The 27,462-nt window shown below is 50.4% G+C and overlaps 1 protein-coding gene across 1 annotated transcript in view; it reads left to right on the top strand.

Moving 5' to 3' along the window:
* The first annotated feature begins 1,593 nt into the window (after positions 1-1,593).
* Positions 1,594-27,462, top strand: part of RASGRF1 (Ras protein specific guanine nucleotide releasing factor 1) — a 100,388-nt gene continuing 74,519 nt past the window's right edge. Inside the window, 1 exon segment of the mRNA XM_038418022.2 lies at positions 1,594-2,198. Within this exon segment, the coding sequence (XP_038273950.1) occupies positions 1,743-2,198 (456 nt within the window). The 5' untranslated portion in view covers positions 1,594-1,742.

Here is a 27,462-nt window from a genome sequence, read left to right as displayed (position 1 = left end):
AACTGTCCTCTGTGCTGCTCCCCGCCAGGCCTGCAGATTGGCTGGCAGCCGACATAAAGTGCACGGCAAATACATATGGGGACATACGGGGCCCCACTGTTTTTCAAAGGCCTCAGCCCAACAGGCTGATTTTGTGCAGACGCAGGGCTGCAAAGGCCCCTCTTCCGTCCCCCTAGCCCCCGACCAGCTGCTGCTCCACTCAGGGAACTGAAATTGCTGCCTGGCGTAGGTTTTACTGTAGTGCCCCTTACCATGGTATCTAGGGAAGCTGGGCAGAGTTTGGTGCCATAGCTCCTGTGTAGGGGAGTAGCATGATACCCACTGGCAGAGCCCTGTCCTTCCTGCTGGCCAGAAAGGGAAGGGATAACACCTTACAGCTTCCCCTTCCCCTTCCCTTGCACACAGCTCTTGCCTGGCTGCTTCTGTGATTTCCTTCCACTCCGCAAGTACACAAGGGCCAAAAGGAAGGAATTGCAGGAAACTAGATTAGCCCAATGGAAATAAGTAGAGGGGTCTCCCTTTCTCCCCCTCCCCCACCTGTTCCTGTGCTCAACTGGCAATAAAACATTGGGGTGGCCTAGAATATCACCTGGGGGTTTCAGAGTAGCAGCCATGTTAGTCTGTATTCGCAAAAAGAAAAGGAGGACTTGTGGCACCTCAGAGACTAACCAATTTATTTGAGCATAAGCTTTCTTGAGCTACAGCTCACTTCATCGAATGCATTTGGTGGAAAATACCTGGGGGCTGTGACGGGAAGGAAAGGAGCAAATACAATAGGGAATGGGGTTGGAGGTTTTTGGATCAAGAATGCTTTGGTGTTCAAAGGGTTGGTCTCACATTACCCCAGCCTCGCAGGATCCCAGTGTACACAGATTCAGAGATTCATATTCAGACTGAGAGCTCAGGGTGGGAAACTGTTTTCATTACTCCCGCCAGGCCACAACCCCCCTTACAATGTAACCACAGGCGGTATTTAGTGGTTAACAGATTACTGGGCCATTAATCAGTCAGACTCCCTACACTGAGGGAGAGCTTTCCGAGCCCGTGCAGGTCTCTGCTCTCCGCCGGAGGGTTGCACCGAGGGGCGATGGAAGAGGCTGGCCTCCTTCAAATCCAAATCCAAATCCAAATCCAACTTCCCTAGCTAGCCAAGGGCCGCCGGGCTTTGCAGCCAGTCTGCGCGTTCTCCTTGCCCCTAAAGGAGAAGCTGCGCATCTCGCTGCAGGGCTAGCGCCTGCCGCTCCCGTGTCTGCTCCCGGGCGGGGAGACGCAGCCTTCCCTGCACTTTTCACGCCAGCGTGTAGGCGAGGAGAAGCTAAAAATACCGCCGGCTCTGCCGTTAAGGTGCAGCCGCCGCACGCCGCCGTTGCGCCTGGGAGGCGGCTGGCCACACACTTGCGCTTCTCTCCGAGGGGCCGGGAAGCGATCGCCCGGCGCGGGGCCGCTGGGGTCCGGCGAAGCCTGGCAGCGTGTCCCGCGGGGCCCGGCGCCAGGGGCGCTAGTTGCGCGCCCGTCTCCCGGAGCCGGGGCCTCTGCGCGCGGCGCTGAAATTGGCGGGGCGCGTGGGACGCCTGAGCCCGGGACAGGGCGCGATGCAGCGGGGGCCGCCCCGGCGGGCTGCGGGCACCCGCCTGCCCTGACCCCCCCGGGCACTGGCCGCGCCCGCCCTGCCATGGAGACGCGGCCGCCTGCGCGCCCGGCAGGTCCCCCCTGCCCGTAGCGGGCCGTGCGCGGCGCGGTCCATGCTGCCGCTCCTGGCTCGGCTCGGCTCGGCTCGGCTCGCATCACATGACTCCCCCGCTGGCTCCCGCACCCAGCCGCGCTGCCAGCCGAGCGGGGACGCGTCGGGCTCGGGCTCCGTCCCCCGCGCTCCGGCCGGGGCCGGGCGCCGGGGGCCGCTGGCCGGGGGCCAGGTGAGCACCATGCAGAAGGGGATGCGGCTGAACGACGGGCACGTCGCCTACCTGGGGCTGCTGGCGAAGAGGGACGGCAGCCGCCGCGGCTACCTGAGCAAGCGCAGCGGCGACAACACGAAATGGCAGAGCAAGTGGTTCGCGCTGCTGCAGAACATGCTCTTCTGCTTCGAGAGCGACTCCAGCTCGCGGCCCTCCGGCCTCTACCTGCTGGAGGGCAGCGCCTGCGACCGCGCGCCGTCCCCCAAGCCCGGGCTCTCGGCCAAGGACTCGCTGGAGAAGCAGGTCGGTGCCGCGCGGGCTCGGCGGGCTCGGCGGCGGCTCGGGGCCCCGCAGCCACCCCAGGGCACCGGGGGCTGCGGCTGGCCCGGCACAGGGCGAGTGGGCACGGACCGCTCCTGGGCAGCCCAGCAGCGCTAGGGACCGCCCGGGGCGGGGATGGCGAGGGCCAGGCTGCCAGGGAGCCCTGGGATATAGTGTGTAATACGGTGTGCGCGTGCAAAACAGTGCGCGCGTGTGCAATGCCGTGTGCAGCGCAGTGCGCGTGTGCCATATCGTGTGTGTTCGCGTGCAATACAGCGTGCAATAGGGGCATATGTGCAACAGAGTGCGCGCGCGCGCGCAATGTAGCGTGTGTGTGCAATATCGTGCGAGCCACACAGTGTGTCTAAGTGTGCAATCTGGCGTGTACGTGTGTGCACGCCCGGTCGGTAAAGCCCCGGGCGGGCACGGGTGCAGCCAGGTGAGCGCGCCAGGTAGCGCTGGAGCTGCAGTGGCGGGGGCCGGGCGAGGAGCGGGCTGTGCCCAGCACCGGGTGTCCGTCCTGCCCGCAGAGCCGGCGGCTTTACGGGCGCTGCAGTGCGCGCTGCAGCCGCTGCTCTGGCACCCGGCTCGTCATTAGCAGGCTGGGGCGCGCTGCGAAATGCACCAAACGGCAGGCGGCTCTTGGAGGCGCTACGGAGTCGCAGTGGCTAGTTAATTAATTAGCGTTAAACTGGGGAACATTTCCCCTATATTATGGGTAATCAGCCGGATTTAATTAGGCGGGTCCTTGCAACGGAAGCGGCTCTTCCGCAGCCCCCTCTGCCCCCAACGCAAAATCCGCGCCGGAGCCGCGTTTCCGCGGGGGGAGGCTGGGGATGCCCCCTGGGCACAGCTGGCCTCTGTCCCTGCCCGGTCTCAGTGCCTCGCTGTGCAGCGCAGGGTGCTGCTGGGCTGGCACCAGACGAGTATCATCATGTGCGTTCCCCTGGTGCCTAGGGAGAAACCAAGACTGGGCTCCCTTGTGCCGGGCGCGGCACAAACCCAGAGGCGCAATGGGCGCTGGTCCAGGACAGCTGGGGGTGGGGACGAACAAGGGCATGGCAGCGAATATGTGAGTTCGGGGGAGGGTGTTTCAAAAACCACTGAAGGTGTTAGGAAAATACCCTAGGAGTGTGGGGCTGGAGAAGCCCTGCTGGGCCAAGGAATCGGTGCCACTGCTGGTGCAGGAGAGCGCCTTTCCCAGCGCTGCCCTTTGCATTAGTTCAGGGCCTGGTCCAAAAGCCCATTGAAGTCAATGGGAGCCTTTGCACTGCTTCCAGTGGACTCCGATCAGGCCTTTGCAGTGTTTACACCTATGCTGATGGGAAAACTGTCACAAAAGCATGATGTCAGATATAACTCTACAAAAGTGAATAATTGTCCTCTGTGCTGCTCCCCGCCAGGCCTGCAGATTGGCTGGCAGCCAATATAAAGTGCACGGCAAATGTGTACATACAGGGCCTCACTGTTTTTCAAAGTCCTCAGCCCAACATCTGACTTTGCACAGGCTATGTTGTGCTCTGGCTGTGGGCACACACAGCAGCGTTGACATCTGCCTTCCAGAGCTTCGTGCACAGGAAGATAAGTAGATGTCTCCATGCTGTCAGTTGCAGCCATAATTAATCTTGGGTGCCCAGCTGCAGGTGCAAATATGTGGTGCAGAATCACATCTGACACACCAGACGCCAGCGGGAAGCTCTTGGAAGATTCAGGGCCATTATGTTTGTCACGAGAGCTTTGCCTCAGTACTACACGTCAGAAGACTCATTTCGTGTTTTTCCAGTAAAAGGTCCTATGCTAGGTTCCTGCCATCTTGGAGGCACTTGGGGTCGAGACTCTCATGTAAGATAACATTTCATCAAGTGTTACGTATTTCCATTGTGCCCATTAGGATATCATCTGCCTGAATTGTGGTATGTCTCCCATAAGGGAGACATTAACGCAAATTCTACAGCTACAGGAGCAAAAAAGTGTTTTCAAATCCGTGAATGCTAATCCACATCCCGAATTTGACAAATGTATCCCAAGCCAGCTCTGGTCTATGGGGTAGGCAGTAACTGCTTTATTATAATGGCATTCACCACTCAGATTATATCCTTTCAGTGAAACTGCACACGAAGGTCAACACCTGAGGTCGAGAACGTACAATCAAGCATCTCAGAAGTGTCAATAAGGATTCATTTCTTGTCATTTGATGTCAAGTCTGTGCATTGATAAGAATCCCAATACATTGTGGGTCTAGTCCTGAAGTTCTTACATAATTCTTCCTCGGGCAGAACTCTCACTTACAGCAGTGAGAGCAGCTTGACTCAGAAGTGCAGGATTGGGTCCCCCAGGGGAAGATTTAAAATGTGACATATTCTGGTGGATCAATCTGTGCCTAATTGTCTCCAGATGAAGATGGAATGATCAGCACCCAGGAAATAGCAATATTACATTAGTAAGTCTATTCTGTAGCCCTGGTACACCCTGGCAGATTTTGCTGAAGGAAACCTTTCCAGCGTGGGTTAGGGTACAGATGGAAATGTCCTCATTTGCAGTCACTGGGCCTTCTTTCAGTTTGCAAGGCTGAGCAAAAGGGAAAGTTGTATTCTCAAATAAGACGTATTTATAAAGGTAGGAGCCTGGCTTCCTTGTATCTAGCCTGAATGGAGTGTGATCAGCTCTCAAGGGGATTTTCACACTGCCGTACCAATTACAACAGCCCACCTCCCTTTAGAACGTAACTCTATAGATAGTTCTGCTTGCATCGAGTTGCTCTTACACAGTGCTGGCTAGCTGCGTTATCACTGTTTGTATTTGTTGTAAGGAGCTTCAGATCCGTTAAGCACTAACGTAAGAATGTCAAAATCCCTTCAGATTTCAAATTGCACCTAGATCCTAGAGGTAAAAGGCAGATTGTTATCACATGCTGTACTAAGCACCTGCTGAACCTGTATCCAGCGTAAATACTTCGGAGTCAGTGAAACTACATTGATTTACAGTGGTTTTGGATCTGGCCCATACAATTTGTTAGGGCAAACAATTATATAAAACTACTCAAGCAGTTGAAGGCCTACTGCTTTGTAAATGAATTAAACAGCGCTTTAGATGAGGTAAATGGCAGCATAGTTGTATTCTGGATCTGCAATATGTTCTGTCAGAGGCAGTGGAAGAAGAAAATGGCTAGCAAGATTTGAGGTTTGCAGCTCTAAAAAGGAAGGTAGCTGAAGTCTGTAAAATGAATGCAATATTTCCTTAATACACCCCTTGAACAGAACCATATTCCAGGGACGCAGGCCTTTCCCTTTCATTCTAATAATAGATCATTGAAACTAATTTGAAAGGAAAAGTGCTGAAGACTTTTCCTGCACTAGAAATGGTTGTTTTTTATTTGTTGCCTATGGATACTTATCTATCTAGACAGCTATCATTAGAGCCGTGTGGAAGACGGAAGTTCTGTTTCACAAAGGGTTTTGAGATTTCAGAGCATGGCTCCATTCTGAATCATTGTGAAATTGTTTTGGGCCATTCAAAACATTTTTTGTTTTGACAAAATTATATCATTTGTGTTTTGACTTTTTGTATTATACCTTATAGTAATATAGAATATAATACAACATAAATGACAAAATGAAAAAGCCATTTCAAAATGAAAAATCAAAATGTTTCATTCCCAAAATGTTAAAATGTCCTGTGATTAATTTCCCCCCAATTTTTCCCTAAACAAGTTCCAGTGAAATTGATCTGATCTGTGTTTTGATTTTGGCTGAACCATGTATTCCAGCAGACTATGGTCCCATCAAAGTTTCTCTGCCCAGCTCTAGCTATCCAACTCATCCCCAGAGTCTGTGAGCACCTGGTCTGTTCTAAAGAGACTACTCAGAGGGATCTTTTCTCTCTCCATCCATGCCCCGTTCCTGGGTTACTGTGTGTTCTGAACTGATGATTGTTGTTGTGGGGAGCTGGTTTGGAAGAAGCCAGCCTGGACTTTCAATCTGATGGCAGTGAGTTGTAGTCATTCTCATCAGCTCCGGACTGAGCCAGCTGTCTGGAAAGCTCCATCTCCAGGGACAGCCCTTTCATCCTAGGATTCAGCGTTGTAGAATCAGTAGATTCAGTTCCTTCAAGTAATCTCACTTGATGTTATGTTTATGATTACTGAGTTCTATAGGAGAGACCACATGGGCTAAACAGATGGGGGTATTTAGGGTCGCTGTAGGGCTATTTATGGTTTATGGTCTGAGTTCAACAGTGTGCTAAAGGAGCAGTTGAAGGGATGAGTTCTGCTTTCAGGGCACTCTCTTGATTGTCTATGCATCACGGTGTGTGAGCAGGGCAACAGAAAGGAACCTGAACCTTGTCCTGTGTGCAGTGCTGGCCTGTCTGCACTGGTCCTGGCCCGACACGGATTGCGGGGTGCGCACCTCTCAATAGCACAATTTGTTTGTAGCCAGCAGTTGTCTCTGCATCTGTTACCTGAGCGCGTATGGCATGGAGTCAAGGGGTGGTGCTGGGCAAAACCCTTGACTTGACATTCAGATCCAAGATTTCATGGACGTGCACTGTCTAGCTGGAGCCATTTTGCCACCTGTGAGACTTGTGCCAGGCACGACGTGGATTGTTTGCCCTGTCAGGATGGCCGTGGGAATTTGAGGAAGCTTTGCATTATGTATTGTAAACCTTGATTTGAGTTGGTCTGTTGGTTGGAATCACATGGGATTTGTTCTGGTTCCCTGATTGGCTGAATCGACTGCATGTGGTTAGAAGGACTGCAGAAGCCATTTCCACCAGTGTCTCGGCGGAGAGGCTGTCTTCCTGCTCTCTGTAGCGCTTTCATTTCTGATCCTCTTCATTCTCTCACACAGCACAGCCAAGTTCTCCATCCTCCTCAGCACCACCAGGAATGTGGCATTCAATGAGCTGAGACAAAAAGCCGCCGTGGTGGGGTCTCTCTGCAGGCCCAGGGACAGCACATAAGACAGTTTGCATGAGATGTCAAAAGAGGGGTCAGGCAGAACATCTCCACCCCAGGCCAGAAGGGGTTAACAAGAACCTGTGGGCTCAATCAGTCCTGCCCCGCTATACCTGCAAGAGGTGTCAAGCCTGGAGGGAGGAGTTCGAGGGGCTGAACCCAGGTCAGGTGGGGCTGGTCAGGAAGGAGAGCAGCCCTGACACACTCAGTGAGAGAAGCCTGGTGGGAGACAGGCTGCTGAGATGTCCTGCTGGCAGACACCTGGAGGAAGCTAGGCGCCACAGGAAGCCCAAGAGAGATGGGGAGGAAAGCTGGAGGGGGTGAGTCTGCCCAGGGTTCTCCACACTGGTGGAGGGGCCTGCAGGGTCAGCCCTGCCAGGGGATTAGAGAGAACTGGCCTGCAGCAGACCCGGCTGGGTGGCAGGCCATGCTAAGAAGCTCTCCAGGGAAAGGTTTAGAGCAGTGGTTCTCACCCAGGGGTACGCAGGGGTCTTCCTGGGGTACATTAACTCAGCTAGATCTTTGCCTAGTTTTACAACAGGCTACATAAAAAGCACTAGCGAAGTCAGTGCAAACTAACATACAGACAGTGACTTGTTTATACCTCTCTAGGTACTATGCACTGACATGTAAGTACCATATTTCTATTCCAATTGATTTATTTTATAGCTATATGGTAAAAAGGAGAAAGTCAGCCATTGTTCAGTAACAGTGTTTCTGGGACACTTGTATTTTTATGTCTGATTTTGTAAGCCAGTAGTTTTTAAGTGAGGTGAAACTTGGGGTGTGCAGGACAAATCAGCCTCCTGAAAGGGGTACAGTGATCTGGAAAGATCGAGAGCCGCAGGCTTGGAGCACGTCTGATATGCTGGGTGCCCGGGAAGAGGCTGAGGCAAAGGTTGGACACAGGGCAGGGTAGCAGGTGGTCTAGAGGAACAGCAAGGGGGGTAATAAGCTGGTGAGGCCTGACAACAAAGGGTCTCTAGACTGGTACCCAGGAGAGAGGGTGGGCCAGGGTCCCCCCACCAGGCAGCGGGAAAGGTGGAACGGAACCCCCCTGAGTGGGGTAAGGACTGTTGGAACCTCCCCCAATACTGGGATAAGGACTACCAAGTCCAGAGTCTGACCAAAGGCCCCTCGTGAGATGGACAGCGGGTTGTTGGTTGAACTATTGGCTTGCTCGGGGGGGGGGTGAGATTGCATGTGACCCAGCTGGAGAGACCACTGCAGGTCACAGCAGCTGTCAGCAGGGACTGCAAAAGGAGGGGTACCAGCTACCTCACGTCTAGCCAGGAGGGGTGTACTGGCTGGTGAGTCGGGCCCCTACAGTCCAACAGCCCTGAGCAATGTCCCCAGGCCTACCTGGCTCTGCAGTGAGACACAGGGAAAGAAGCAAGACCAGCATTGATGAGACCCTTGGGCCTAGACTTACCCTGCGTGCGGAGCTGGGGAGATTGTGCACTCTGCTCTCAGCTGTGCTGTTCATAATTCTGTGTGGTGGCAGCCTCACCTCTGGCATGATCCCCAACTGCTGAGCGCGTGGCTTTGGCACCATAGCGCTCCTTCGGGGCAGTTTTGGTATGCAATGTACATGGGACGGGACACAGGTTAACACAGCAGGGGACAAACTCCGAACCTCTCAGCAGAGCCCCTGCGCAGAGGCAGTTCAACAAGGCAGACCAGGGTCTGGCCATATAAGCTGGATGGGGTGGGCACAGGCTGCTGCTCTGTGGGAATGAGAGGAGGAAATGGTACATCTACATGCTGCTTTGGGAAAGAAAGTCAAATGCTCTAAAATACCCTGATCCTGTTCATCTGCAATCCCTTTCTGAGAGGTCTGTGCCTCAGGGTTTTTTTTTTTTTAAAGTCCTCCTGATAATACAAGTTCTGCTTATCCAGTCAAAGGGCAGCATACTTGTGTGTGTGTGTGTGTGTGTGTGTGTGAGACAAATTACAACTAGGCAACAGAACTGAAAGTTTGACGAAAGAACATCTAGTACTTGCAGTGACTGGTCCAATCCACAGACTAAAAAAATTCTCCCCCAAATTTGTCACGTCAGTCCAAATAATGAGGAAATTTGAGGAAATCAGTCTTCTTGCTTGCTCTCTGTGCACAGGAAAAGAATGTAAAGTCTTATAATTTATTCTTTCAGGGATAATCATAACACAACAGAGAGAACAATAACATATGAGGAAAAGCTACGTTTTAAGCCGAAAGCTAGATTTATTGCCAAATTATTTATAACCATCACCTTGAATCCAAAACCATGCTGCTGGCAGTGGGAAGTAGAGCAAATGAATGTGTTGTATTTATGAACTGTTCAGTGCAGGGTTTGCTAAATATCCTAATTTACCACAAGCAATCAGGGGCACATTTTTCAAAACACTGACATAAGAAAGGATTCAAATGTGCCTTGATCAATACAGTTCTCTGTATTGTACATCATCAGAAATGCAAATCACATTTTAATTAAAATAGTTTCTTGCACAGTTTCCTCGTCTGTCACGTGCAGCTCCAAGTATATCTATTCATCGCACAAGCAATCAGTGGTCAGAGCATAGGCCTGGCATCAGGAACACAACAGTTACAATCTCAGCTCTGACACGGGTATATCTAGGTGGGTTTTGTGACGTGTTCCCCCCGAGGTCCCATTTGGAACTGGGATACCACTGAGCCCACCTGACCCACCAGCCTGGGCTCCCTGTGACAAGTTGCCAAGCTCTCAAAGCTTGCTCTTTCACCAACGTACACACTGGTAGGGACACACCCAGCTGCAGCTTCGCACAAGTGCTGAGATCAGCTCTGCGTGGGAAGGCTCACCTATGGAACTGCCCAGTTACTCAAGTGCACCCCCCCCTTGAAGGGTAAACCTTAAATTATACCGTCTTGCACTGCACAGGGAACTGTACAGCGTAAGTTCGTGAAGTTCACCCCCTCTCTCCATGTGAAGGGAAATGTGCAACCGCTCTTTGCCCGCCGGCCCCCAGTTATGATTTCCAGACACTGGGTTTAGACCAAACAAAAACAAGTTTATTAAGTACCAGAGGTAGATTTTAAGTGATTATAAGGGATAGCAAACAGATCAAAGCAGATTACCTTAGTAAATAAACAAAAACCGCAAACTGAGCTTGACATACTAGATAAGGAGGATATGAATTAGCAAATTCTCACTCTGGGTGATAAACAGGCTGGCAGAGGCTTAAGGCACAAGCTGCCTTGGCTTTCCCAGGTTTTCATACACTGGCTAAAAATCCTTCTAGCTTGGGACCATCATTTCTCACAGTTCAGTCCTTGCCCCTCAAGTGTTTCCAGGTATGTTGTTGCAGGGAGAGTGGGGCCCCCTCATGATGTCATTGTCCCCCTTTTATATCTTCTTCCCACTTGCTGGAAAGCTCTTTTGTTGTGACCTGGGTCAAACAGTTCCCATTGTGTAGTGCTATCTTGGTGAGGTTTCTGTTGTACACAGTTCCTGGGGTATAACCTTTATGCTTGTGTGCATTTCCTCCATGAGCCATTAACATTGTTTGGCCTTTTTACGGTTGTACCTGAAAGGCTGCTTGTGGGTGTGTTCAACCTCACAACGTGTTTCAGTAACACATACATCGCCAAACTTCATACGACGATAGCACGTACAATCCAATGAGATATTACTGTCTAGCGGATCAAGATTTTTAGAATGATACCTCACAAGGCATACTTTGTACAAAACATATTCTGTTACATGACGGGGTGAATATTGGGGTGCCAGGGTGTCATAGGTTTGAACAAGTCTCTTAATCTTCCTGTTTCATGGCTACAATGAGGAAAACGGGGACTTTTTCCAGAGCATCTCAGTGATAAGTGATGTTAGTAACTGTACAGAATTGCTTTGGCTAGTCACCAAGGTGCTTCTGAAAATGTTACCACCTATTCAATACATTCTTTGAGTCTACATCCCTGGAGTTTCAAAATGATCAACACCCCCTCCCAGGAGTGCAGGGAGCATTAATTAGTTATTTTGTACTGTTATTACTGTGCCAGCTCTCACTGGAGTTTAGGGAAGATGGAATAAAGTTGCTAAAGTGGCTAGGTGACCAACCAACCAAGACTGCTCCTGGCTGCATGGCCAGAACCCTCCTCCAAAAGATTAAGGCAAAGTTTTTCACAATTTCATGACAAATGCTAGGTTCCAAAATCCAGAGCTAGACCCTAACTGAGGGGCCTGATTTTAAAAAAAATTGGGAGTATGTGATTTGTTTGGATTTTGTGATTTTTTTTTTTAAACAAAATTATAATCAACATTTTTATCAAAATAATTTAAATCATTATCAAAATGTTTATTGAAATGTGTCATTTACTGAAGACTGGATTTTCAGTAAAACTTGGTTTCTGATAAACAAAATATGTTTTTCATTTTTAAAAGGTCATAAAAATAGCAAAAAAATGAACATTTTTGAATAAATCAACAAGTTTGGGGGTTTGTTTTCAAAAATGAAAATTTGATGGAAAAAATCTTTTGTCCATCGCCTCTCCTGAGCCTGCAGCTGTTCCCATTGACTTTAGGCACCTGGCTTTGGGAACCTTGGCCTAAGCCTCCATCACATGCTAGATATCCTGTAGACATTTAAAAGCTTTTAATTTAAAACTTTTTCTAGGCTTCCGCATCATTAGCCAAGACGGCTGCAATAGGGGGAGCCTGTCAGAAACTCAGCTTCAGGCCAGTCAGTGTTAGAAACCTGAATTTATCCAGAGGAAATCAGAATTTTGAACGTATTAAGCTTTTCACCTACGAAGTCACAAACTTCCCTACTTGTTTTTGAGCCAGGACGCTCATGTCAGTCCTTCCATTTTTTCAAAACATTCTCGTCTGATAGATCTCTAACGCCTGCTGCCAGAGACCCAAATTGGAATAAGAACGATACCGTCCCTGACAAGCACAGCCATAGCAACTGCAGGACACCCTGTGCTGTATTCACTCGGCGGCACATACCCGGCTTGCAGATTGCTTGTAAAGAGGCTGAGATGCTACAGCAATCAGAATATTAATTATGTAAATCTTTTACTGAACTATGAATGTCAAATATTGCCAGGCGTAGGGATGTCATAAAAGAGTAATAAGTTTCTTCCAGTGACTATTTTAATGAAGAATAAGGACCTTGCATATTAACACACTTCATTTTCAAACCCACAATAAGGTGAATTTCTGTATTATTTGGGGCCTTCTCTTTCTGTCTAGCTCCCAGCAGTAGTTTGAGTGCAGTGTTACCTGCTCACCTGAGCTTGGATAGGTTTTCACGCTGACATTCACATTTACCACATAAAAAAGAGACGCAGGGGATCAGCTTTTCCATTCCATTGCTCCAGAGGCAACTAAGCACATCATCACTGCGTCTCCCAGGGAGCAAAAGCCATTCGCACAAGCACTCCTGTCATCTTCATTCCAGCCCTAACCTGCCAGGAGAAAGCACTGCCCGGACTCCCAGAGCAGTAGAAATCAGCACAGTAATCAGAGCAAGGTAGGAGAATTCAAATGAAAGAACCCAGAACTGGGAATCAATGCCCCAGAGAGAGAGAGAGGGAGAAACTGGTCAACATTAAAACAAAACTAAATATTGTGTTACTACAAAAAGCAAAGGAAATAATTAGGATGAAATTCACACAGGGTGAAATTCACTCTTGTGCAGCGGGGTTCACTCCAGAGTCGGGCAATAATTAAGTCCCAGCAGGCCCTTGCACTCTCCATGCACCCAAAGGCTGAAGCAGAACATAAGGGGTGCAAAGATCTGGTGCAAGCTCTCTGCAGAATGCCCTGGAGTGGGGACTGGAGCAGGGAGGGGCTCAGTAACAGGTCACCAATTTGAATTCAGCCCCAAGTCAGTACTGACTACAAGTTGCTACCATCTGCTGTTGTATAATGAGCCCGTTCCCAGTAGACATACATCCAGGCTACAAACAAAACCACATTGCAACTGGCACTCTTGCTGGCTATGCTCCAAGGGAAGCCTCGGACAGAATAGGCTGTGGAAGTGGCTACACATCCTATAGGAAATTAGTAGTTGCTAAAAATCAAAATGAAAATTGAAAGGGAACAGGGTGCAGGTCCAATAAAGATGATTCTGCACATTGCAGATTAGACCCCTCTGGCTCTGCGTTTTCTCCACTCCCAGGAGTGTGCTTGCATTCGTCATTTATGTGCACATGCACAAGGAATATTACTTTATGGCCTAAAGCTGAGGACAAACATTTTGGCCTTGGGATTTTCTATTCTTTTCTGTAGGCAAATGAAGTGTATAGGTCATTCATCCCCTTCTGTCTGAGTGACAGGCCCTGTCTTCTGCAATACAAATGATATTTAGGTCAATGAAGTTAAAAGCTTTATTGCTAGCTGTTGATTTTTAGGCTCATCCACCCAAAGCAGGAAAATGCTACTGTCTTGTCCTTTATGTCAGCTACGATAACCGTCAGCTCCTTGAACACACCTACTCGCCATGACAATGGAAGGCAAATGGGGTCTCGGGTTAGGCACTCTCGCCAGTTCCAGAAGGCACAAATAAGTGAACGTCGGGAGGCTCGGATAGTGCATAAAAGGCCCTAGGTAATGACACGACAAAACCACTTCATGTACTAAAGGAAAGGGATCGCTGCTTGGGACTCGGCATGGTTTCTAGTGACCATCTTCCGTCAGCGTTGAGGTCTGCTGCAGGTCCGATGACCGAATTTCTGTAGAATTTCCTAGCCATCATATCCAGGGTTGAGCTGGAGGAAGGCGGTGGCCGGGGGAGAAAAGCAATGATTTTCTACCAAGCCCCACCCACGGAAATGCCAAAGTCTCATGTATTCTGTTGGGCTCCACTGCCTGCTCTCTCTCCCAGCAACTTCCCAGCAGTGTTGAACGGGAGGGTAAATGAGGGGGAGCCCTGCTGCCCCCCACCAGGGAGCCCTCAGGATGGGTGACTGGTCACCCAATCACACCTGAGCCCTCTGGAGGTCTGCTCCATCCCGCCCCCACCCCATAAGCCGTGGTGGCAGCACATTGGAGTGAAAGGCATCTCAAGGGATCCACATGGTCACTTGATTCTCACTCATCCTTGGCCTCCAGCACCAGTGCAGCTCCCTGCCAGCCCAGACAGACCAGGTTGATGGCCGTCGGCACCACCGGGATTACTTGGGTCACTTTGGCACAACCTGATCTAGAACCTTCCAAAGGGTCTTCTCATCTGAGCAGTCTGCAGGCACCCAAGTTGTCTCAGCTCCTCACAGCCCCGTTCAGCCTTGGTCACCTGCCAGGAGCTCTCACAAAGGACGGTCGTACTGGGTTTACCTGCGGATTGCACACCCAGATGCTATGGTAACAGCCAGGTAAGTACCACGGAGAAACAAAGGAGCGAGAGTCTGAGTAGGAGCAGTGGACCGGCTACCCTGGGGTGAAATTCACCCCATGCAGAAGCTAGCACAAATTTGTGCACCACTTCAAGCCTAGCTAAGTTCCATTCTGAGGGCTTCCGCAGTACACAGGCCTTGTGCTGGTCCTCTGCAGGGGCAGGGCCGGATTAACCTTTTGTGGGTCCGACGCCAAACCAATTTGTGGCCCCCATGGGGACAATGGAGCATGGCGCAGGGAGGTCAGTCCCCAGAGCGAGTGGCCAGCCAGGGGCAATGGGGCCTGGCCTGGCAGGGGTGGCCCCGCTCCGCCCAATGCGAGGGGCACTATTTACAAACCAGCAGTTGCCAGACACACAGTGTCCTGCCCAGCCCTATGCTGCCAGCATGCCCCTTGCCCCCAGGGGCAGGGCCATGCCACACCATACAGCCTTCCCCCCCTGCCCAACACCCTCTGACTCCCTATGTCCAGAGCCCCCTGGACCCACTATGCCCAGCGCCCCCCCAGACCCACCCACCAATGCGCAGTGCCCTACACAACACCACCCCTGGCCACAGCCCCACCACAACTGCCCAGCACCCCCCCACTGAACCCCCACTCCCTAGTGCCCCAACACACACAGATCCTCCCCACCCCTTCACAGCCCAGCACCCCCCCCAGGCTCCCCACAGACCCCCTCCCCCACGCCCTGCCTCCCGGCCACACTCACTGGCCCTGCTGGGAGGCGACTGTGTCTGCCGGGCAGAGCCGGCAGCGCAGCCAGGGCTGGTCCCAGGGCCGGGAATCGCTCCGGCCTCTCGGGCGTGGTGAGATCAGCCAGGCCAGGGCCTGCCCCGGCTGGGCTCCCTCAGGACCCACTTGCCTGGAGGGGCCCAGCCACGCCCCCCCCCCGCAGCTACCTTCCCCCCCACCTGGCGGAGACTGGCCAGGCTTCTGCCCCAGTCCCAGGTGGCTCGGCTCCGGGGAGACAGGCGGGGCCCCACAGGTGGTGGAAGCAGAGACTGACCAGAGCCGGAGGTGCCCTGGGGTCCGGCCGGGGGGCTGAGAGGAGCAGGGGATGGGGCGGAGAGGATCCCTTTGCCAACCGGCAGGCAGGCCAAGAGGAGCAATCAGACTGTTGTAATAGGGGAAGGGATAGCTCAGTGGTTTGAGCATTGGCCTGCTAAACCCAGGGTTGTGAGTTCAATCCTTGAGGGGGCCATTTAGGGATCTGGGGCAAAAATTGGGGATTGGCCCTGCTTTGAGCAGGGGGTTGGACTCAATGATCTCCTGAGGTCCCTTCCAACTCTGATATTCTAAGAGGTGGGTGGGGGGAGCCAGCGGGGTCTCGGGGCGCAGTGCAAGTGGGGCAGGCCGGGGGCCCTTCTGAGCATGGGCCCAGCTCCATGGAGCCACTGGAGCCATTGTAAACCCGGCACTGGCAGGGGGTGAAATGGGACAACTTGCCCGAGCCAGAGGGGCCACCAGATGGGCTCTAGATATGAGGGGAAAACCCTCTCCTGAGGTCGGTCAGTGGAAGCCTGTCGGCAGGACCTGGACAGAAAACACCTGAGTGTGCTAAATGGGAAGGTGTTGCAGGATCCTGCTAAAAAGAACGGGGGAAGGGAATGACTAGAAGCTGTTAGCCGAACACACTGTACAGCCACACAGTTGTAACGGAGACAGGGAGAAGGGTGCTGGGTGAAACTGCTGGAGTAACAAAATAAAGATCAGACTGAGAGCAAGGCTATGCGCCTCGGCCCCGATGTAACGCAGTCCTTGGGAGCTAAAAAATCTTATCGCTTTATAGGTGAAACTGTGCTATATCAAACTTGCTTTTATCCACCGGAGTGCGCAGCCCTGCCCCCCGGAGTGCTGCTTTACCACGTTATATCCGAATTCGTGTTATATCGGGGTAGAGGTGTATTTAGATGGGAAGTTCTTTTTAGACCTCCCCTGGAATACTTTACCATCGCAGCAGGGCAAATTGTCCTCGAGGAAGTGCAATGTGGAGGATCAGGAAGGTTTGAGTCTCAGAGAACTGGAACAAAAACCAGCTTAAATAACATTGTGGTTAGTTTAAAATACAAGTGCCACTAAAAGCCAAAGGTGAAGGTTGCCTCCACTCTTCGCTCATTTTGCTGTGCCTGTTTCACACCTGGGCTGGACTGAAAGAGCCCAAATGACACAACTCTTGGGCACTGAAACACTTTCAAACGGTTATTTTTACAGTATAAATACCTAGTGGAGATGGGCCCAGGCCATGAGGTTGGAATAGAGACCATGTCTGAATCCAGTCCCCATCCCGTTCGCAGACATTGAGTCCCATGTTCAGATCCGTATTATCAAGCTTTAGGCTGGGATTTTCAAAGCAGCCTAAGGGAGTTAGGCACTCTGTTCACTGGGAGTTAGGCACGGCAGCTAACTCTTGTAGGTAGGCCGTGAGGAAACCCAGCACAAGACACAAGTCTGTAGTGTGCATGTTGCAGTGCTTACCAGAGTGGGATCGCTGCAGCCAGCTCCAGTCTGCCCCACAAACAGCCCTGTGGGCTGATGTCCCAATCTGCCCTGGGATCGGACTGTTCCACTGCATGAGGAACATGGCGTGGGGAGTCATGCAGGGTGCCAGAGAGCCCAGCTCCTTACACAGAGAGGTCTGCCCTCAGGGCAGGGCTGGTGGACCCCCCCACTAACCTAATCCACTAGCCATTGCCCCATGGGGATGGGATTACTGCAGCCTCAGGGGAATATATCTGCCCAGTGGTCCACTCCCTTACCAAGAGCCACCCTGTACCTGGCTACCCAGTCAGAACAGGTGCAGAGGGTTTACCCATGAAGCAGTCGGTCTATGTATGTAACATGTACATTATAGACTCATAGAATATCAGGGTTGGAAGGGACTCAGGAGGTCATCTAGTCCAACCCCCTGCTCAAAGCAGGACCAATCCCCAACTAAATCATCCCAGCCAGCCTGTCAAGCCTGACCTTAAAAACCTCTAAGGAAGGAGATTCCACCACCTCCCTAGGTAACCCATTCCAGTGTTTCACAACCTTCCTAGTGAAAAAGTTTTTCCTAATATCCAACCTAAACCTCTCCCACTGCAACTTGAGACCATTAGATGTGTGGATATAAATTATATGTGTATACATGTATGGGGCAGGCAGTGATGCCCCATGGATGAAGCACTGGGCTGGGCCTCTGGAGATCTGGGTTCTGTTCCCAGCATTCCCACAGACCTGCTGGTGACTTCAGGCAAGTCATTTCACTGCCATGTGCTTCTTCCCTTGGCTGTGAGAGGAGGGTGATAATACCGACCTCCTTCATAGAGCGCGTGGTGATGTGCTGATGAACAGTGCTAGGGGTTGGCATTGTTACTGGCTCTTAATAGCATGGCCTGATTCTGCAGTACGCTGGATCCAGTGCAGTTCTGTACCTGTGGGTGAATAGCTATGCAGAAAGGCTTTAAAGTATCATGGATCATAAGGGCTCCAGTCTGCTGGGTTCCTTATACCCCTGGAGGGACATCAGACGCATCAGGATGAAATTCCTGTGGAAATAGTTCCTGCGCATTAATGGCTCGACCAGTCTCCTTCATTAATCCAGAGTCATTTGTCAATGACGGGAAAGCCGAAATAGCTTCTAGGCAGACGCTTTGCTAGTGTCTGCACTTGTCTCAGTAAAAACAGCCAAACTAGGGGTTGGGCTGGTTGGAAATCAGCAAATGCAACAAATGAAGCTCCCAGAGTTGAGAACGCTCTTGTGCAGTTTCAGTTTTTATAGCTAAGCTGCGAACCCCAGTGTGACGGGGAGTGCGTGTGTCTCTGGCTGTACCCCCGAGAGACTCCAGCCCCTGGGCTGGGCTGAGAGGAGAATCCCAGGCTTTAGAGACTGCTCCAGCTGCTAGGCCCGGAGAGAGGTGCTTACTGCTCTGGCCTGTTCAGATATGTCTGCACTGCAGTTGGGGCAAGCCTCCCAGGCCGGGTAGACAGACTTGTTCGTGGGGAGCACTGCAGCGTGCTAACAGTAGCTGTGTGGACATGGCGGCTCCAGTTGAGACCTGGGCCAACCACCTGAGCTCAGACCCAGGGGTTGAGTGGGCTTCCGAGCCCGAGCTGCTATCTGACTCACAATGTCCACACTGGTGCATTTAGTGCGCTAGCTGGAGCAGAACTAGCACAAGTCGGTTTCCTGGGCTGGGCTGCTCGCTCCCAGCTGCAGTGTAGACATACCCGCCGGCTGCTAAGAACCAGCGCTGACCACTGTGCCCCTAACCAGCGCTGACAGATAAGATGCAAGGGGCCCTGTGAGGTGAGGGAGGGACAAGGAAGAAATGTTTTGGTTCTTCTGAGCCCAAGAGACTCCAGAACCAAACCCAGAGTTGGAAGCAAGGAGAACCCAGGCAGCTGGCCACCTTTCCTATACAGGAGGGTACAGAAGTCCCCAGATGGTATAAATACAATGAGGCCCACTTTATTCTCACTGGGACCAGGTGAAAGGCAGCTGCCCTGGCTTGTTATATTTCCCTCTGGGTGAGGCTGCAGGAAGCTGGGACTGACACATCTTTTCTTTTGGGCTGTGGCTTCCAGGGGCTGTGACCCCAAGGGGGGTTGGTCCCATGACACTACTGCAGACCCAGCTGTGGGAGTGTGAATGGTGTTGACCTTGTAGGGATCTCTTTGGTACAAAATACAGGTACAGGAATGCCCATCCCGACCTCCCAAAACTAAAGCTGTCTGCTGCATGGAGAATCAGCATTGTTTGGGCTGCAGTGAGACAATCATTAATTATGTGTGTTGCAGTAGTGCCCAAAGGTTTCAGTTAGGGCCCTGTTGGGCGAGGTGCTGTGCAAATACTCAGGGACATGTGGTTCTTGGCCTGAAGAGCTCACAGTCTAAATAAGTAGGTAAAACAAAGGGTGGGGGAAGGGGGTGCCGGACAGGTGCCTCCCCATCATCAAAAATGCATGGTCTTCTGAAGAGCATTGTGCCAGCTAGAGAGATCACACCAGACCTCATGCAATGAAGTTCCTAAATTTTGCTCAATCCTGCCTTCATGAATCTCTGGGACAGCTTCTCAGGCAGCACCAGGTAGGGCCAGGGCATGGACGGTGTCAATGCAGTGATGGAGAGAGAGCGCAAGGTGCTGGGGTGGTTTTGTCCATCCCAGTGACATGGCTGATGGGTGTATGATGCTGCTTTTGAATGTAATGAGGGATTGAAGCAAGGCCAGATCACTGTGAAATGGGGACTGTTTGCACAGGCAGAAGAATTTATTCTGTTAGCATATACCCTGCTCCACAAGGGTCCAGGTTTCTGACCCATAGAACAGTACAGGTGGACTCAGGTTTGAGAGATCCTGAACTTTGTCTCTGTGCAAACATGTGATTGTGGCCATAGGCAAGACTGGGTGTCACTCAGGAGGTGGCAAAACCTATTCATTGAAGAATGTCCTGACTGTTTGAACTCTGCTTATGGCCTAGGTAGATGAACTTGTCAGTGTTCAACTTGACAACTTGAACTTGACAGTGGCCCAGTTCAGAGGTTCTGGACCTTGGTCTTCAGCCATAAGACATTCAACCCCATAGTGTCAGTGGCAAGTCGGAGACCTTGGAGGGTGGGGCTGAAATTCTGATTTCTCCACAAGCAAGGCAGCGTCATGAGCCTACTCTTGGTCATTAAATACTTCTTGAGCAACCTAGATTCTGATGTATGCAGTGGCAAGTCCTAATATCCAATCGATAGCTCAACAGAATGGTGCTGGGGCTAGAACGCATCCCAGTCACATACCTGAGGTTGTGCAGAAACATGGCAAAAGCCATGAACCAATGCACACTCTTGCACTAGTGCCAGCATGAAGACCATGCACAGAATTAGCAGAACATCTGGAACACCAAAGTGCTGACCTGTCAACTGAGTCAAGAGCTGCTTTGATGTTGATATGTGCCATGTGAAGCGGGTGGTTAATTCTTGGGACAGCTGAACCAGAAAGGAAGGACAGCATTCTTTGCTGACTGCCCACGGTGAAACCTGATTGCTGTGCATGATGATTTCTGTTAGGGTGTGGCTGCCTCCTACCCACCAGCATGTGCACAAAGACCTTTCCAGGAGAGCAGTAACCATGAGATTGGCTTACAGTTCCACAGTCAGTGTGGTGTGACTCCACCAGCTCCACTCCCTCACCCCAAAGTCTGGGGTACATAAGAGCAGCCATACTGGGTCAAACCAAAGGTCCATCTAGCCCAGTGTCCTGTCTGCTGACAGCGGCCAATGCCAGGTGCCCCAGAGGGAATGAACAGAACAGGTAATTTTCAAGTGATCCATCCTCTGTCACCCATTCCCAGCTTCTGGCAAACAGAGGCTAGGGACGCCATCCTGGCTAATAGCCATTGGTGGACCTATCCTCCATGAACTTATCTAGTTCTTTTTTAAACCCTGTTATAGTCTTGGCCTTCACAACATCCTCTGGCAAGGAGTTCCACAGGTTGACTGTGCACTGTGTGAAGAAATAGTTCCTTTGGTTTGTTTTAAACGTGCTGCCTATTAATTTCATTGGGTGACCCCTAGTTCTTGTGTTATGAGGAGTAAATAACACTTCCTTATTGACTTTCTCCACACCAGTCCTGATTTTATAGTAGTCTAACTAGGAGGCAGCCACCTATTCTTTTAAGATTGCTTATTCTTGAAAAGGACCAAATTAACAATCTGGACACTGATCTCTCCCCAGGCTGTACCAGGGTAATCCCCCCTTTGATGCAGAACGCGCACCAGTGAGTTAGCTCAGACTCCAGGTCCACTCAGGTCCTTGGCCTGGCTGCTGGGATTGAAGAGAACCCAGGCATGACTGTGGTTGAATGCTATTGAGAATGAATGGGTGTTTGCAAAGCTCTCTGAGGGCTTTGGAGGTAAAGCACTAGCATGTGCCAAGATGCATATATTATTACAGGTCTATCGTTAGGGTTGGCTTTGCATTAGGAGACTCTGATTTCTGTTGTTTATAATTTTTGCCAAACTTAAACCATTCAGGGTAAAATTTTCCCTGCTGCGTGTCTGCCACAGGCTGAATTATTTTGGAAAGTTTCCGCTAAAGTGGTTCAGCCATTTCTGAGGATAAGATTAGGGGGAAAAATACCTTGTTTTGCCCATGTGAAAACATTCTTACCATGGTTTCAGTGAGAAGCTCTATTATGTCCAGGATTAAGCACAGGGAATTGAAAGCTGGCGAGGGGCAGGTATGCTGGTGGCAGGGAGTTGTCTTTGCTGCTTGCATGAAAATTTGCCCAAGTTATAATCCTTTGAAAAACCTCAGTTCAGACATGCTCAGTAGAGACTGGTTACAGTTTGGCTGCTAAATTTTCCGAAGAGTCTGTGTGCACTGAGCATGCTCCATCCCCTCGCAGCACCTACATCCAAGCAGACTGCCTGCACCGTTCTCCCCGATCAGCTGAGCATGCTCCATCCCGGGACTGCAGGGTTTGATCAGGATTTTCCCTGCAATTGCTCCTCCCATTGCTGGTGGCTGCTATGCTGCTGGTCACCAAAATAACCTGCAGATGGACAGTCTCTCTTCTGCTCTCAGTGCTCCTGCTGCTGGGGCCGTGAAACATGGTGCGGAAGGAGGAACAGAGGGCAAGAGCTGGGGTATGGGAGGGTGGGTCAGAGGAGAGAGGGATAGGAGGGAACCCAGGAGTCCTGAGCCTCACCATTCCTCTGATATTATATAGATGTGGACTTATTGTTGCAACATAAACTCCCCAAAAGTATGAAAAATCATAATCTAGTCACGTGACACAAAACATACAATTAATTAACAAGCAAGAAACCCCAAGAGACCAACAAACAAAACCAGCAATGGATTAAACATTGTTTAGAGCAGGCCCAGGCCCTAAGCTTTGTACACAATACGTTAGCTGCTGCTCAAAGCCTCAGTGACTCTGTTTTTTCCTGTTGGTGTTTCTCGCTGAAGGTTAGTTAGAAATTACAAATTATTAATACATTTGTAATTAATAATTAAGGCCAGGCAGCGAATATAATAATGGCAATCTAGTCCTATGGGCTACAGAACCCACTGGCAAAGTGCGTAATGCTTGGTTCACATAGAAGATAAGATTACTACTGCTACCAGTTACTCCATTAGCTCAAATGGGAGAGTTCTGAGCTGTGGATCTAAATGTCCACATCCTGCTGATGACTCATGTGGTTCCTCATGACAGCATTTCTGTCTTTTTGGTAGTGGGTTTTAAAGTAGAAAATTACATTTAAAAAACCTGTGGTAAAAGAATGTTAAGGTTTCAAAAGCTAGGAAAGGCCAGAGTTAAGGTTGCCTGTGCAACAATTTGCGGGCTGGAAAAAATGCCTGACAGCGAGAGGCTTGAAGAGCTCAATTTGTTTAGCTCGTCACAATGCAGACTAGATGACAGCGTTGAAGCGCTGTCACAGAGGAGATACTGGGTGCTAAAGCGTCTAGGAGAAGAAGGCAGAACAAGAGGCAATGTCTGGAAGATAAAGCCAGACAAATTCAAATTAAATCTAAGGCACAACATTTGAACAGTGAGGGGAATGAATAAACTCCAAGGGAAGTGGGGATTTTCCAGCCCTTGGTGTCTTCACATCAAGATGGGCAGCCAGGGGATGCTTTTAACCAAACACAAGTTATTGGGCTCGCTGTAGGGGTAACTGAGGAAAATTCTGTGGCCTGTGATATCTACGATGCCATGATCATGCCAATGCAGGCAGACACTTGTGCTTGTACCATGCCCTGTGGGGCACAAAGGCCCATTTGTGTGGATCTGACTGTAGCGTCGGGTTTCAGACAGCGCTTCCCAGATTCCATCCCTAGCGCCAAGTGAGGCCAGAGGCTGTGATGTGTGGGAGCCTCAGCCCACAGTGTTAGCATGCTCCTTTCAGAAATAATGCCAGGGTGTTGAGTTTGATGTGTGTGTGTGATACCAGAAAGGGATCCTAATTCAGTAAGAGAGAAAAGGTGGTGGGAGTTTTATTATTCAAACATGAAATAATTTCCTTCTTTCACATGCACCGTGCTTCCTGAGTTCTGTCTGGGAATAAATCCGTCAGAGTGGTACAATGAACCCCCAGGTATATGTTCCAGCAACTCCCTGAATTAGATTTTAATTGTATATGAACTGACTTTCACTGCTTCTAGCATGAGCAAAATCCTCTGGTCTAGTCACATGAGTGACTTCAGCCGACTGCCTGCCTGACGTGGGAAGATTTAGCCCCCATGTCTTCAAACCTGAAATTGGAATGCAAGGTACAATTACAGAGAGGATTTAAACTGCAATTCACTGGAGAAGTGAAACAAAAACCCCAAAGGTCCAACTATCAGAACTGGCCAAAAGACAGACACTGTATGTGAAGTTCCCCACAGGAAAGTGCATTGCACACAAAAACATTTTTGATCCTGGCCCTGGCGTGTGTCCCACTGTCTCCGAGCTGGCAAGGACTCGGGGCTAAAATCACTGTTAGGAAAGGTGGTGGAACATAGATCCTCTTATGCTCATTTCAACCCCCTTGGGCCTGCTCCTCCCTGTTGTAGCCATGTGAAGGGGAAGCTAAGTGCCTGTCACTTGCACTCACACCATCTTCTGGCTCCTGACATCTGACATGGATCCAAGCTACTTTATCTTTTATCTTCTTAAATCCTCACACTTCAGGGCATAAATCAAGCTCCAAGAAATGAAACTGATTAAGGCAGATACTTCCCTGCAGGTAGGTCACCCATAATTACCTCCTGCTGAGTTTATTGCTCCTTCCTCTTAAGCAGTCAGTGCTGGCCAGTGTCAGAGACGAGAGAATGGCTAGCTGGAGCCCTGCTGGGACCTGCTCTGGCAATTCCTATGTTCTTTCTGTTCCTCAGGGTGTAACTGGGACCCACTTGGGTTCCGTACCCATTGGTAGAGAGGAGGCAGGCAACTCTAAGGGGTTCCAACTTCCACCTCCTTGCATGTCCTGTCTGAATGTGGCCCTGCGTACGCTACAAGAGAGGCAGCTTCTGGTGCTACTCCAGCCTGTGAGGAGTGGCAGGAGGAAAGCTCAAAGCCTTTCTAGTTCCTGGGACGGAAGGCTGGTCGCTGTGATATGGGGCTTTGCTGGGCAGGAGATGTACAGTGCGGGGCTCCCAGGGCGCAGCAGGAATACCAGGGATCACTGGGGAACACAGAGTTGGACTGTGACCTGAACTGACCAATGCAGGGATGTTTGCTGGTTCAGCACAAGGGGCTAGAGCGGGGAACATTAAGATAGAAGACTTCAGCTTTGACACTGCATATTTGATCCTTAAATGTGACTCTCCAGATTTTTGGGCTTCTTAATTTTTACCTGTAGGTTTTATGGTGTGTGTTTATCTTGAGGACACAGTAGGTGATGCCTCCCTTCCTCACGTCAAGGCTGAACAAATTCCCCAGCTCCTAATCACTGGGCCATTCACAGAATCATAGGAAGGGTTGGAAGGGACCTAGTTCAACCCCCTGCTCAAAGCAGGACCAATCCCCATCCTCTCAAAAGAAAGCATTTAGGTACGTGTATGGCCCTCATCAACCCTGGATCTGAGCAGCTCTCAAACTGATATAAAGAACAACCAAAAGCACTCTCTCTTCTCCACCTGGACAAGCAGCTTGAAAGACAGCAGAATGCATTCCTTCCACCTCTCCCTCCAGCTGCCCTATGCAAGCCAACGGTCAGAAGAGGTTGCCGCAGGAAAGCGAAGTCAAAGAAATACTTGCATGTCATTCTGAGCATAGTGTGGTCTCTTGTGGCACTGAGTTCCACTGTCCAGGCCCAACTCTTGTGAAAGGTTTCCCTCCCACGCTCTCAAACCTTCCACTGCCTGACAGGTTCGTTGTTCCAGTGGAGTGTAGCTGGCATGGGAAGTCCTGGTTGCAGAGGGAGAGGCAATCTCTCCGGTAGCTCAAGCCATTCCCTTGGTGGGCATTGACTAGCAGGACAGAGGTCTTCCACTAGCCTCGTTGCTCAGTGGGGAGCGATTGCAGAGAGCAGAGCACCTGGCTGTGTGTTTGCAGAGACCCATGTTGCTGAGCAGAGAGGCTGCTGAGGTTGGTACTACTTGGAGACATTTAAGATGCTTTGGCTTCATGCACAGATCTATGAGGTACAACACTGGAACCCAGAGATCACAAACACATGAATCCCAGGGGCAGATCTGTGCCAGATGGGGTGAAGTGCAGACTTCTGGCCAGCTCTGGATCATGAAGGGCATTTTCTGCAGCTGTGGCTATTTGAGCATCCGGAAGCCCCACGGCGCCCAGAAGGGCACTGAGGCTGTGAAATGACTTTAGCATCATTAAAAATCCTATGGCACGGTCAGCAGGAATGCTGAGTCTGTGAACTCCAGTGCTCCAGGCAAATGCTTACACAGGCAGTTATGTTCCTAGCCATCGTACACCCTCTCAAGTGCCCCGCATTGTGCAGGACATCCTGCATCTGGCCTGACTTGTAAAGTAGTCCTGTGGTCCCAAATTGCCATTGGAAAATCCTGCTCCAGCAACTGGACACACCCATGCCCGACAGCAGTGGTAGATCCCACCTCCTCCCTCTTTGCAACGGAGCCGGGGACCAGGCTGGGCAGCAGGGGTGGGTAGCTAGGACAGGCCCCATGGGGAGGGGAGGGAGTTCTGACATGGGGAGAGTCTGGGGAGAGGGTGGACTGGGGGGTCTCTGACACAAGGACGAATGGGGTGTTGGGGGGTAGGGAGGGACACAACACAATAACATCGAGCATTAGCGCAAATGGACTCTTTATTTTGCTGTAAATAGCGGCTTTCTACATAAAATGTGCTGCGTGCACAGAATCCTGGTTTGGCTTCAGTATCAGAAGTTCCAGGTCATTTGTTGGTTTAATAAAACAGTGTGTTCAATACAGAAAAAATGATGTTCCTCAGGGTCCCTCATTTCCGAGGCCAGGGGGTCAGAGCTAGACTGTAGGACTTACATTCCCATGCTGGTTTCAGCTGGGGAAGTTAATGTTTTCTTCTGTCTTTAACAGCTAGGTCTTGTTCTGTGTGCTGTGAAACAGCCACCGTGCCCTTCCCCAGAGATAACCGCATTTCACTGGGGGAGGAAGTGATCCCCAAGTACAGCCTGTAAAACAGGGCCAGTTCTATTGAGAGATGAGAAAAGAAAACCTCCATATACATCTGGATGCTGTGAAAAGGCTCATTTCCATAGCTTTCAAAGCCTTCCTTTCAGTAGTTACATTTACAGCGTAATTATGTTGGAAGCTTAATTAAGTTCCCAGAATGGTAAAATATATCAGCTTTAAATCAAAGGTGCTGGGCCCAGTTCGCTCACACTCTCCCAGGCTTGTCACAAATAACGTAGCAAATTCCACAGCCAGGCCCCTGAGGGGCGGAAGCACCCACAGATATAGAGGTCTGGTCTTGTGTCGTTGGATCTGTAATTATTGGTGGGCAACTGCCCTAGCTCAAGCCTGTGTGCAAAGATCTAAGTCACGACCAAATCCTCTAGAAGAACAAGCTGGATGGCCTTGAGCCTCCAGCTGAAAAGAGTGTGACCGGCCCTAAGGAGGGGAGAATGACTTGTGGCAAGTTGAGAATCTGCTCAAAGCTCGGGGGTAAGCCGGCCGCTTGAAAGCTTTCATCCCGAACTTTTTAATTGTAACGATAAATGGCCTTTTTTCAAAAACAAATATTTTCATGGGAAAAAAATTATTTTTTCAGACTTTCCTCTAAAAACTAAAAATTTTGGATTTTGAAACTGAATTCTTTTATGTTTTGTTATTTCCTGTTTTTAAGCAGCAAAATGGAAATCGGAATAAAGGGAGAGAAGGGGGAACCAATAACCAATTGGGGGGGCTTGTTTTTATTGAAAAAATCGGAGTTTGATTTTTTTAAATAAAACATACTTGGCCATTTTTGACCAGCTCTGAGTCCCAGATTCACATCAGCCTTTGGTTTCA

The sequence above is a fragment of the Dermochelys coriacea genome, chromosome 10 (assembly GCF_009764565.3).
Source record: "Dermochelys coriacea isolate rDerCor1 chromosome 10, rDerCor1.pri.v4, whole genome shotgun sequence".
Lineage (NCBI taxonomy): Eukaryota > Metazoa > Chordata > Testudines > Dermochelyidae > Dermochelys > Dermochelys coriacea.
Note: the sequence above shows the minus strand (reverse complement) of the source record. Positions and strands in the feature narration are given on the sequence as shown.